Source organism: Chenopodium album, chromosome 13, assembly GCF_948465745.1.
Source record: "Chenopodium album chromosome 13, dcCheAlbu1.1, whole genome shotgun sequence".
NCBI lineage: Eukaryota > Viridiplantae > Streptophyta > Magnoliopsida > Caryophyllales > Amaranthaceae > Chenopodium > Chenopodium album.
Genome location: NC_137846.1, coordinates 2,289,989 through 2,303,080, shown reverse-complemented (window position 1 = coordinate 2,303,080; position 13,092 = coordinate 2,289,989). Strand labels below are relative to the sequence as shown.

The following is a 13,092-nucleotide window of genomic DNA, read 5'->3' as shown; positions in this document are numbered from 1 at the left end:
GAATCGGCATTGAAGTTCTAGTCATACTCGTACAAAACACAAATCCTTGAAAAAAAACATCACGCAGATGTAAATAATCACGTTAATAGTATAATTTAAACTACGCCGACCAACTTCTGAAAGGGAAAGGTATAGTATTATAATGAACCTGCCCTTCAACTCCAAACATTAGTCATTGAGTCATCATCGTAGACTCGTTCGAAGTTCCTCCTTTTTCTCTCTCCGAATTACTCGCTAACTCGTCTTTTTCACACTTTCTTCTTCTAAAAGGTATCTCTTTCTCTCTCTCTCTCTCTCTCTCTCTTCATTCTGCCATTGATTGATTAATGCTTCATTTTCCAGATTTCATATTTCGATTTCAATTTTCCTGTAATTGCATCATTTTCTCATTGTTCTATTTAATTTTTGCTCTTAAATATGATTCTCATTTGCTTATATTAATTCTATTTCTTTTTAGGTTGATCATGTCTTTTTTCAGAGGTCTTTCAACTCTCTCAAAGCTTCGTTCTCATTCTGTAAGATTTTTGCTCGTCATTTTGTTTCATTTTTTTTGTTGAATTATTGATTAATTCTTCAATTGAATTATTAATTTTGAATTAATGCAGTGTATTAATTTAGAAATTGTTGTAATTTTCCTTCTGAGTTATACTGGTAATTATTTGATTTATGTCACTGAATTTTGACTTGCAGGGACAGCAATCATGTCTAAGCAATTCCGTGAGATGGATTCAGATGCAAAGTTCTTCTAGTCTGGTATGTTATCTCTCTTTGTTTCTTTCAGTCAATATATATTTATCGCTTCGCGAAATCGATGACAATTTAGCATGTTTACTTGAATTATAGCAGTAGTGAAACACTATGGAAAGAACTTTGTATTATATTGCAGTGTTGATTAGGCTTTTAGCGTAATGTTATCTTGCATAAGCTCAACACTGATAATAAGTGTCACTGGTTAAATTTGAGGAGTCGAAGGAAAAATAAGAGTGGTTTAGGTCTTAGTTAAAATGTGGTAGTTGGTTTTGAAATCTGCATTGTCAAAGTGAAGAAAGATAAGGCAGACATGAATAGTTATGCAGTACTCCATTCGTATTTAAGTAAATGAAGCGTTTCCCTTGTGCATGTATGTCAATGTAAAACTTTGATTGATAATATGTTTAATTATCAAAAAGTAAACATTATAACAATTGAATGTTAATAAACCATTAAGAAAATTTGTAAATATTAAGTCAACCTTTTGGCTGCTTTTATTATGTCAACCTTTTGATTATTTCTAAACACGTCAACCTTGTATTAACATTAATTTTCATTATGTTTTTTTACCGGTAACCAGATAACCAGGTAAATCCTTTGTAATTTCTGATTTTGAGATGAAAAATTGATTTTCCGGTCTCCTTGTCTCCATTCTTCCTTTCATCTTCATACTCTTAACTCCATTAAACATATTGATTTCTTCCTCTTACTCTGAAACCCACGGCCCACCCTCCACCATTGCTTACTCGTTACCACGGATGCTCACACTTCACACTAGCAGACCCAAAACCACATGTCGCACCGTCACCACACAACCGCCTACCACAACCAATTCACCTCTTTTCTCATCATCTTCTTCTTCGAATCACATGCACTTCAATATTCTAAATTGAATTAATAGGTTTTTTTTTTTTTTTTTTTTTTTTTTTTTTTTTTTTTTTTAAGGGAGTAGGGTAGAATATTAAACAACAAATTGTGGCTTCATTTTAGCCTAAAATTGAAATAAGAAAAATAAGGAAGAAGAAGATCGAATGGAGAAGAAAAAGTAAGAATGAGGATTAAGTTCAACTTATCAAGTTATCATTGTAAATAGTTGTGGAATAAATATTGGAAAAAAAAAAAAAGTCAATTTTTTGTTACCTTTATCTAATAGTCTACATAAGCATTTAACCTGTTTTTATAGGTCATTTTTAATTTTAACGTAATAAAAATTAATGCGTTTAGAAGGTTGACGTGTTCAAAGTTAATCAAAAGGTTGACATAATAAAAGCGGACGGCCAAAAGGTTGACTTAATATTTACAAATTTTCCAAACTATTAATTGAGACGATTCCAGCAAGTACCCACAAGACTATATTTATTCTTATGTATAAATCATAAACATTAGTCAAAGTGAATTAGATGAATAGTGCAAATAGTCAAAGCATTTCACTTATTGAATCACGAAGGGAGTACATTTCAATGACGTCAAAATGTTGCACCTCCCCCCCCCCCCCCTCTGGTTCTCCTTTTGGTTTTGTTGAGCTTATTGTGACATATTTGAATGATTTTCATATGTTGTGCAGGACCTACGTTCAGAGTTACAAGAATTGATTCCTGAACAACAGGTTTGTTTGCTTAATTTGTATCTTCAACTGGTAGCTATCTTTGTCTAATAATGTTTTCTTTCCTCAAATGAGTACAAATTTAAATATTTATTTACAAATTACAATGCAATTATCCCTACGTCTAAAGATTTTGTAAAAATGTATTGTTTCCATTGGTGATCAGAGCTAGGGTTTTAGTAACTGGTAAATGAGTGGTTTATACTTTGTTAAACATTGATTTTCAAATTATGCAACAATGTAGTTCACAATCTTGAATATCTTATTGAGAAATGTTCTTGATCTTGTTTTCTTTTCTGTAGGAACGTCTGAAGAAGATAAAGAAAGAATATGGAAGCGTCCAGCTGGGAAAGATTAATTTGGACATGGTAAAATATTATCATGAATCTATATTCTTATCTATCTATGATACTTGGACATTCAGTAATGTCAGATCTGTTTGAATATATAAGTTATACAAAATATAAAAATAATTATGTCAAGCTTTTCGTGTCTCTTGTAAGTTTTCAAGGACCATGCCTATGTATTCATATCCGTAAAGGTATCAAAATACTTGTTTGGCATGAAAATGGTTGGCCATTCTCAACTGTGGAATTTGGAATAATATTGATAATCATGTTATAATAAGTCAAATATATTGCAGTATTACACCTGCAATCATTTCTCTTCAAGGCCACTTTATGATGTAAAAGTTTCCCCTATCTCATTAAGAATTAATGTAATAGGTATTGGGCGGAATGAGAGGGATGCCTGGTTTACTTTGGGAAACCTCCTTACTTGACCCAGATGAGGTATAGTACTTATCTCTTGTGTTCAATTGTAAGTTCCCTCCAGTTCATTTAAACAAGGTTTTATGTAACTTCGTTTCATTGATGGTGGTACTTTTTGTAGGGCATTCGATTTAGGGGTTTGTCTATACCCGAGTGTCAGAAACTTTTACCAGCTGCAAGTCCTGGTGGAGAGCCATTGCCTGAAGGCCTTCTTTGGCTTCTTTTAACTGGAAAGGTTGTTATATATTCTTAGCCTTAGTTTCATCGGTAATACATTTTTTATTTAAATCTTGCTTTTCTTTGGGTCTTAGTTCTGTTCTTTTCTCCAAATTCATCTATAATTGAACCTTAATGAGATTTAGTCTTCTGCTTTGCTGAAAAGTCTTCATCTCACTGACACTTTATTATGGAGAAGGGTGACTTTGTGTTTCGTATATCATTTTCGACATACGTGACTTAGATAAATATTTATTGATATGTTCTAAGTGGTTAATTATAAATGATATCCTAAAAATGTAGAAAAGGGACGAAGGGATCTCTCTACCTTGCTCTTCTCATTTAAGGTGGAAATTACTTCAAGAGAAGAATGTAAAATTATAGAAATATATGGTAAAAAGTTTGAGAGATGCTTCTCATTTTCTTTGTAATTACTTGTTGTAGTCCATGCGCATACTTTGATCTATGAAACTAGCAGATTATTAGGGCCTTAGGGCTGGGATGAGTTCATTACACTGCTATTCTTCGATGTAGCTATACCTTGATGTCTGTCAAAATCTTGTTTTCTTTTGTTGTATGCTTTTTTCTAGCTTCTTTTTGATCAATTTTATTCTAATTTTCTTTTTATTTATTTAGGTTCCGAGCAAAGAGCAAGTAGATGCTTTATCAGCAGAACTGCGAACACGTGCTTCAGTCCCAGGTTCACTATTTTAGCAACAATAAAGTATTTGGACAACGTGTACTTGCTATGTTTGTGCCAATTTTATCTGTTTTGTAGATATGTTATATCTGTATGAATATTCATTTTTTTTGCCTTTATGAATATTCATTTTTTTTTTTTGCCTTTATGTTTGTGCCAAGTATTTGTATTTTTCTTGAAATCAACTGACTAATATGGTAGGTAATGAACTTTTTCAAAAGTATCGGTGATCGATTATATTTACAGTGTCTATTGTCTTCCCTTTTCTTTAGTAGTTCTTGTTAACGGAAGATTTTTGGATAAGAAATGAACCTTTTCACTTAGGTGTTGATTATGCTATATATATTGTAATTGCAGACCATGTGTTCAAAACAATTGATGCCCTACCAATTACTGCTCATCCTATGACTCAGTTCACTACTGGTATTATGGCCCTTCAGGTACTGATTTCTTGCTGTACAGTTTCCCTCTTATTTGACTATATGCATATTTGCTGTATTTTCTAATAAATTCCTGCTGCTATTTCCGGTAGCAATGCTGTTCATTATTGTTATTATGTAAAATTTACTTCTAAATGATAGCCCCTCCTTTTCTTTCTTCTTCTCTGACTCTTACTTGGAATTGGTTGCTGTAGTCCTCCTGAATATGATATTACTGCATTACATTGATTAAAACCTCCAACTAATGACCTCTGGCTTTTATTCTCTTGTCTTTCTTTTCTTCAGGTTCAAAGCGAATTTCAGAAGGCATATGAGAAAGGGATCCACAAAACAAAGTAAGCCATTTCTTATGATGGTTTTATCTTACCTGTCTTGCAGTGTCTTCATCTAGTCAAATGTTAAGGTTGATTTTGATTCCAGGTTTTGGGAGCCAACATATGAGGACTGCCTTAGTTTGATAGCTCAAGTTCCTGTTGTTGCAGCCTATGTTTACCGTAGGTAAGTAAACCTTCCACAAGCCATTTATGGGTGGAAAATGGTTACATATTGTTAGTGTTTCTGTATATAATACATTAATAAGCAGAAAAAATTGAAAGAAATGAGCTCTCGGCCTCTCGGGTATTAGAGAGAAAAAAGAAAGAGCTTTTAAGTATTAGTGTTTAATGTGATTCAGGTGATTTATTACTTTGAAATTGATTGCCTAGTGCATATTCTTATGCGTTATAATGGTCCTCTATAATTTAGCAAAAGATATAAAAAAAATTAAATAGATAAATACTAATATGTAGATTGGAACTGTATGAATTGGGCTGTTTTTCTGCACTGGCAATTAATGGTTTGGTTTGTTCATCAGCTGATTCAGCTGGCTTAATCTCTTTTATATCTTTTATTTTCTTGCTGAAGGATGTATAAGAATGGACAAAAAATACCACTGGATGACTCTCTTGATTATGGAGGGAATTTCTCACAGATGTTGGGATTTGACAGCCCTGAAATGCTTGAGCTGATGCGGCTATACATCACAATTCACAGGTTAACATTGGCCAGATTGCTCAGAAACCACATGTAATAAAAGAATTTACTTCAATTTTAATAAACTTCAATCTTCTATCATGCAGTGATCATGAGGGTGGAAATGTTAGTGCACACACTGGCCATCTGGTAATGCTTCTGGAAATAACTTACTGTTAATTTGCTTCTGCATTTATGGACTTCTTCTCATGCTGAAGAAATATACATATTTGAAAATCGGGAAGCATTTTATGCAACAAATATTAATCTTGAGCGCTGGAAGTCTGACCAGTTTCTTAACTCTATTTAGGTGGGAAGTGCACTCTCAGATCCTTATCTGTCATTTGCAGCTGCTTTAAATGGATTGGCTGGCCCACTTCATGGATTAGCCAACCAGGTATAATATCTTACTTCACCTTTTTTTCATTTCTCTGGTTAATTGGTTCTTCCTGCATGATTATCAGCGCAAGTTCATACTGCTAACTGCCTGATTATACACTTTTGGTGGAATGAGATCCTTGGGACAATTCTTTTCTTCTTCCTGATTCTGATGTTCATGCCCTCAATAAGCTGCAGACTTATGGGCATGGTCTTCAGCTCCAATCAAATTCTGTAATTACACCGTTAAACATGTTTAATTCCAAGATCATTCTCATTTATGCTCTTTCTTGGTAATGGTAGTTGTATTTAATTGAGTATCAGTGTTTTATATGTTACTCGGTCTCTGGTATCCATATCCAACATGTATATGTGTCCAAGTTGGCTACTCTGTGAAATTTGTCCATGATTTTGGTCTGAATTAAAGTGTCCAACCCATGTCCAATTGTACATGGGTTCTTGATGTGAGATGAAGAGTCCAAGTAACATAGTTTTCTATTGTAGTTCAAATAAGTAAACCACATGCAAATCCTGAATAGTTTACTGTGCATATTTATTATACCCTCCCTCATTGTATTTTGCTTGGTCCCATTAGTGGCCTAAATTTGCTAATGGTCTAAGTTTCATGTTTGACTTGTTCTGTTTCAGGAAGTCCTGCTATGGATCAAAAAAGTAGTAGATGAATGTGGAGAGAACATCTCGACTGAGCAGTTGAAAGATTATGTTTGGAAGACATTAAACAGCGGCAAGGTAAATGAATGAATTCTTGATTGCCAGCGTATAGTCTATTCAGTTTTTCAAACTGCTAGAACCTCCTTCAGTTCTTAAAACATGGCCCCAGAAGTCTTGTACAAGACTGACAACTACGATGAAGTACAAGCTTCAGTGGATGATAATTGTAGCAAATAGGTGGGAACTAACAACTAAGTCATGTTTGCCCTGGAAAATCTTGTTGCAACAAAGATGTGATCATCATTTGCAGGGCTGGTGCATTTATTGGTATAAAAATAGGGTGAAACAGTTCTAGTAGAATTAGGAACTTAAGAGAGAGAACAGGAGACTTGAGCCCTTTGGTAGAGGGTCTATGGAAATATTATTTTACAACTTGCAGGCTAGTGTCATACATATTAGGAAAATCAACTTTGAGCCTTTTGCATGAGGGTTATAGTAGATTTTTCATGACAAAAAAACGAATGAATGTCTTAATGAGAGTTTCTTAAACATCATATTTTGATAATAGGTGATGAAATTGACCATCGAATGAATAATCATATTTGGTCGATAACTTTATTAAATTTTATGCAGGACATCTATATCCTTATTTAATGTTATTTATATAATGGTATACTGGAGGGTAGATAAAAATTTTATTACACTGTACAATGTTTCTGTGTCAGCTCACTTCATACATTTTCAAATTTATAGGTTGTTCCTGGATTTGGTCATGGAGTTCTCCGAAAGACAGACCCAAGATACACATGCCAGAGAGAATTTGCGTTGAAGCACCTACCTAAAGATCCACTTTTCCAATTGGTATTTTTAAATTTTTTAAATAGATAAAGGGTTCTATAATTTCTAATGCCATCTCTTGACTGTTAAAATTTTGAGATAAAACTTTTTTATTTTTTTTATAAATATAGGTGTCAAAGCTCTATGATGTGGTGCCTCCTATTCTTACAGAGCTTGGAAAGGTAGCTGGTTAATTATGCATATTTTCTGCTGTTAATTGATCTTGTTAATCCCACTTATGGGGTTAAGGCTTTGATTTATTGATTGATTTAATTGTTCTTGTTAAATTTTCTGATGTTCTAATCAACTGAAAATTTGCTAGCTTTTTACTAGATGTTTTAATTAACTACACTACTAGAAAACAGGTTGATTGCGACGGAAATTTTTCGTCGGAAACACCTTGTTTTCCGTCGCAAAACCCATTTGCGACGGAATCCCGTCGTAACCGGTTGTCGGAAAAGTTGTTGTCGTAAAAACACCCTTTTCCGACGGAATTTCCGTCGTAAATGGGTTTTCCGACGGAATTTCCGTCGTAAATGGGTTTTCCGACGGATTTCAGTCCGCCGAGAACATTTTCAAGCACGGCAAAGTCCCTCGTAAAATTCCGACGGAATTGAATTCCGTCGTAAATGCTTTAAAAAAAACAAAAAAAAAAAAGCCACCGCCACGCTGTACCAGCCAACGCCACCGCAAGCCGTCACCCCTCACCACCTACCCCCACCTCACACAGCCAGCAACTCACCAAGTCACCTAACCCACACCCAACCCCACCAACCGTATCACCACCCACACCAGAACCCTACCCACCAGCCACCTACACCAGATCCACCACCCCACTACCCACCTACAACCACCACCGCCACCTAACCATATTTACCACCCCACCACCCACCTAAAATCACCACAGCCACCACCAAAAATCACCACAGCCACCACCAAAAATCATCACAATCCAGAATTTAACAAAAAAATAAAAAAAAATTAAAATCAAAATTGAAAAAAACGAAATAAAACAACAAAATAAAACCCACAAATACGGTCTCCATCCAACAGCCACCACCCACCACCACCATAAATTGTAAAAAAAAATTCCAATAAAACAACAAAATAAAATCAAAATTGAAAAAAACGAAATACATACCTTAATTAGACCACACAACCTCGAAATTGGGTTTAAGAGGCCAAATTCGACCATAAAAACTCTAGATCTAGAGTTTTCATGGTCGAATTTGACCCAAAAACCTTTGTTTTAAGCATGAAGAGAGAGAGTAAGGGCGAAATAGATGAATATTATTGTTGATGTTGATGCTGGCGATGGTGTTGTTGATGTTGGTGTTGTTCGTTGTTCGTTGTTGATGGCGGCTATGGTGGGAGATTTGAGGGGAAAGTAGAGTAGAGGAGAGATAGAGAAGGAGAACGAGTGAGATTCAGAGAACGAAAGAAGGAGAACGAGTGAGAACGAATTGAAAGAGAATCAGATATAGGAGTGAGAACGAATTGAAAGAGAAGGGGAGTGAGATTCAGAGAAAGAGAAGGGGAGGAGAGAGAAGAGGAAAGATAAGGAGGAGAAGAGGCGGAAAAGAGAGGAGTGTTATTCTAGGGTTGATTTTTTTTTTTTTTAAAAAAAAAAAAAATCCGACGGAAATTTCCGTCGGAAAAAGTAATTTCCTACGGAAATATCCGTCGGAAAGCCCATATATTACGACGGATTTTAATTCCGTCGGAAATTATACCATTTACGACGGAAAATTCCGTCGTAAATGGTATAATTTCCGACGGATTAAAAATCCGTCGTAAATTTACGACGGAATTTAATTCCGTCGGAAATTTCGTACTTTACGACGGATTTTCTTGTCCGTCGGAACGGTTCTGTCGGAATTAAGCTGTTTTCTAGTAGTGCTAAACTTACTGAATATTTGTATCTTATAGGTTAAAAATCCGTGGCCAAATGTTGACGCTCATAGTGGAGTTTTGTTGAACTACTATGGCTTGACAGAAGCAAGGTACTCCTTGATTTTCCTTGGTGATTTGGTTTTCAATCTATTTTTCCTTACATTGCAATTAAATATACTCTTTTAACAGGTATTACACAGTCCTATTTGGGGTATCAAGGAGTATCGGAATTTGCTCACAGGTTCATTCATTTATTTTTTCAGGAAATTGTTTGTAAATTTCCTTTGTAAACTATAATTAAGTATGGGACCAGTTGTTCATTAATTTTGCTTTTTCTTCTCGCAGCTAATATGGGATCGAGCTCTTGGTTTGCCACTAGAAAGGCCAAAGAGTGTGACAATGGAATGGCTTGAAAATTTTTGTAAGAAAGGAGCATAATTCTACTGATGTGCGTCGTATTAACTTGTTATAACAAGTTTACAATAACATAGAATAGTGGATAAAATTATCCTTTTGGAAATGAAAGGATAGAGAGGAGAATTTAGAATCCTTTATATCTTGCAACCTAGTGTTGCGTTTTGTAATTTTCACATGTACACGGTGATGGATCTCAAAAACACAATTCTAAAGAGTTATATGCTAGATTTTTTTTTTTTTAATCAAGGAAATAAACATTTGCAGATATTAGTGTTATGGTATTTGTTAGTATAAAAACATGTTTGGCTGAATTGACTCTGCTCAAACATTTGAATGGTTAATCTTGAGTGTGACTATTTGCTTGCTGCTCAACCCAATTCTCATGTAATCACGTAGGATCTTATTTACGTTAGATTAGAGTATTAGACCGAAGGTCCTTCAATACTTTTGGTTTGTATGCTAGAGACTAGAGAGTAATTACGACTCGCTATAATCAGCTCAGCCGGCCTTTGTTCAACTAGGATATGTCACATATTGACTCGAGTGTTAAACACTACAGGATAATACGAGTAGAGGTTAGAGTAATTGACGAATTGATCTAATGTGTTAATCTTACACATTATGTTAAACACTACAGAGGTTGGAGTAAGAAAAACGAGATTTAGTCATATTACATATTTTACCAACTCAAACAACATTATCTAATCATTAAGATGATATCGCCCGTTAATATGTTATATTTTGTTGCTATATCCTCGTAAAGTAACATTCTCAGTCAGAATAATAAGTGTTTAAGAACGATAACTGTTAGCCTGTTACATTAAAATGTCATTATATTACTCACGTTACCAAAAATCCATGCTTTGTATTACCGCATAACTGAATGATTAATTGTGTAATTTACTGTCCAAGAATAGAATTAAAAGATATGTTTTGAATATTTATGGACTTTAGAACAACTATAAAATAAAGATTAACTTTTTTGCTTTATACAATTTTATTTATATTCATTCTTATTATTAAGGAAATCAGAGAGAGAAAAATAACTTAAAACAATGGCTACGATTGTTGCTCCTGAGAAGACATCTCCTATTGATGATGCCTATGTTATCAAAAAGTCATGCAAAGGTTTTTCTCTACTTTTATTCCACTTTCTTTTTCGTTTCTCGAAATTGTTTATTTCTAAGATGTACGGAGTATTAACCATACAATGCTACGGAGTAGTTTTTTCTCATTAAATTTTGCATTTTGGACGATCCTGAGAACTCGTGCGGTCGTGCGGAATATAATTAAAGAGTTCATATGTGTTGCAAATCATCAACTAGTATCGAATTGTGCCATTGGTGGATATTTGGATATTGAATAAAATTTTCATTTTCAAGTCTAATTTCGATGTTAATACGCATGGCGCATGATGTATGTGCATGTACTGCACTTGTTGCCTAGTGTACCAAACTATAGGTTTAAATACTATCTCTGTTTTGACATAACGTTGCAAATAATTTGAAACGAAGGTAGTATACTTATGTCCAATTTTAAAATTTGTGAGATTCGAAAAGTAAAAATTGATTGTTTATATTATGTTTGATTAAATTATCTTCTAATTGTTTCTTGTGCCTTAGGATTAGGAACCGATGAGAAAGCAATAATTTTATTGTTGGGTCACCGAAATGCAAGTCAAATTAAGCTAATTAAACAAGCTTATCAAGAAGTATATCAGGAAGATCTCATCAAGCAGCTTAAATGTGAAATTTCAGGGGATTTTGAGGTTTGCCTTTGAAGCTGCATTTTCTTTATTCATTCTCTAATATTAATAAATTTTTGTTGTTACTATTACTTATGGTTGATGGGTACAGAGATGAAATTATTTATTAATCTTGGTTTCATGTAGCCGACCCTATAATTAGAATTAAGGCTTTAATTGTTATTGTTTGTTATTTTTTACTATGTTATTTATTAAATTAATTATCTTAAATTAATTATCTATTGAGTACTTATTTTCTTCGTCTCTAAAAAACATAAAAAAATGAAAAAGAAAGCAATATGCCAATGGGTTATAGATCCTGTTGAACGTGAGGCATTTCTAATCCATGAGGCACTGGAGAAAGCAATACCTGATTACAATTTAGTAGCGGAGATTGTGAGTATCAAATCACCTGAAGAACTCCTCACAGTTAAGCATGCTTATCACAAAATCTACAAGCACGCGCTTGAAGAAGATGTTGCAACTCACACCACTGGAAAAATTAGAAAAGTACGTTACTTAAAATCTTAAGAATGGTACCCAAAACTCGAGGTCAAATGTCATCTAGATTATTGAGTACTTGACTTTTTTTTTTTTTTTTCGCGCAGTTTTTGGTGGGAATAGTTAGCACATACAAGTACCATGGTGATGAAATTGATGAGATAGTAGCATTCTCAGATGCAAACACTCTTGTCGATGAAATTCAGGATGAACAATCTTTCCACGACGAGGTCACAAGAATTATCAGCACAAGGAGCAAGCAACAACTCTTGGCTACCTTCAATCAGTTCAAGGACATTCATGGAACCTCCATTTCAAGGGTATATACCCTTAATAATCTGTCACTCTAAATAATTAAGTTAAATTATTTTCACTGTAAACTTACATTAATAAAATTTAATTAGTCTGCTAATCATAACCTTTATGTGATGAACTAGGCTCTAAGAGGTGCACCAGAACAAGAATTTTTTCAGACTGTAAGAGTGGCTGTTAAATGCATCAAAAATCCTCAAAAGTACTTTGCTAAGGTATGAAATTCAGTCATTCAGATGCTATGATTACATTTTTTTTTCAAGTACGACTTACTCTTTTTTTTCAATTAGAATACTGATTGGAGTTAGTTTTCTTTCAAAAGATCTTGCGCAATGCAATTGTTGGACTTGGAACGGATGAAGATGTTCTTACTCGTGTGATTGTTACACGAGCAGAAATCGACTTGAAAGATATAAAGGAATTATACTTGGAGAGGAACAACATTTCCCTTGATCAAGCTGTAGCTGGAGATACTTCAGGAGATTACAGAGCATTTTTACTAACTTTGTTGGGAAGTGATGGATATTGAGACCTTAAATTAGAGCATTTCTAATAAATAAGAACATTAATAAGTTATAGGCATTAATCTTTTTAGTTGCAACAATTCTAATAATTCAATGTTACATATATCGAATGCACTCGTTTCCTTTCAACTCTTAAAATCCCCCTATCATGAATTTTACAGATATGTTCTTGGTTAATAAGATTATCTTTCCCTTTAACACACTCTACCAGAAGCAAGTAAGAGAGAAAAGAATAGAAAGAACACTGCAAAGTATTACATCAATGATAAATCCTGTACGAACAAAACTTTAAACACAATATATGGGAAATAATGAAGATACTAT

The 13,092-nt window shown here is 34.0% G+C and overlaps 2 protein-coding genes across 2 annotated transcripts; both read left to right on the top strand.

The window, feature by feature from the left end:
- The first annotated feature begins 176 nt into the window (after positions 1-176).
- Positions 177-9,952, top strand: LOC145574213 (citrate synthase, mitochondrial-like). Its single transcript, XM_081631954.1, has 20 exons — positions 177-270; positions 458-515; positions 691-753; positions 2,315-2,356; positions 2,656-2,721; positions 3,079-3,144; positions 3,245-3,358; positions 3,976-4,039; positions 4,397-4,479; positions 4,765-4,814; positions 4,900-4,977; positions 5,383-5,511; positions 5,598-5,640; positions 5,801-5,887; positions 6,517-6,618; positions 7,294-7,401; positions 7,509-7,559; positions 9,307-9,380; positions 9,460-9,511; positions 9,616-9,952. Exons 2-20 carry the CDS (start codon positions 465-467, stop codon positions 9,706-9,708), a joined length of 1,416 nt encoding a protein of 471 aa, XP_081488080.1. The 5' UTR covers positions 177-270; positions 458-464; the 3' UTR covers positions 9,709-9,952.
- Positions 9,953-10,742: 790 nt separating this feature from the next.
- Positions 10,743-12,773, top strand: LOC145575926 (annexin D8-like). The gene is made up of 6 exons (XM_081633716.1): positions 10,743-10,815; positions 11,310-11,455; positions 11,723-11,941; positions 12,040-12,252; positions 12,370-12,459; positions 12,567-12,773. The coding sequence occupies exons 1-6, from the start codon at positions 10,743-10,745 to the stop codon at positions 12,771-12,773; spliced, it is 948 nt and encodes a 315-aa protein (XP_081489842.1).
- The last annotated feature ends 319 nt before the right edge of the window (positions 12,774-13,092 follow it).

What these genes read in the sequence shown, in the direction of transcription:
- LOC145574213 (XM_081631954.1), top strand. Translation starts at nt 465, where the DNA reads ATGTCTTTTTTCAGAGGTCTTTCAACTCTCTCAAAGCTTCGTTCTCAT. An exon ending in GAAAGATTAATTTGGACATG is followed by an intron (nt 2,722 to 3,078) that starts GTAAAATATTAT and finishes TTAATGTAATAG; the next exon opens with GTATTGGGCGGAATGAGAGG. An exon ending in CTATACATCACAATTCACAG is followed by an intron (nt 5,512 to 5,597) that starts GTTAACATTGGC and finishes TCTATCATGCAG; the next exon opens with TGATCATGAGGGTGGAAATG.
- LOC145575926 (XM_081633716.1), top strand. Translation starts at nt 10,743, where the DNA reads ATGGCTACGATTGTTGCTCCTGAGAAGACATCTCCTATTGATGATGCC. An exon ending in AAATTTCAGGGGATTTTGAG is followed by an intron (nt 11,456 to 11,722) that starts GTTTGCCTTTGA and finishes AAAATGAAAAAG; the next exon opens with AAAGCAATATGCCAATGGGT. An exon ending in CTCAAAAGTACTTTGCTAAG is followed by an intron (nt 12,460 to 12,566) that starts GTATGAAATTCA and finishes TTCTTTCAAAAG; the next exon opens with ATCTTGCGCAATGCAATTGT.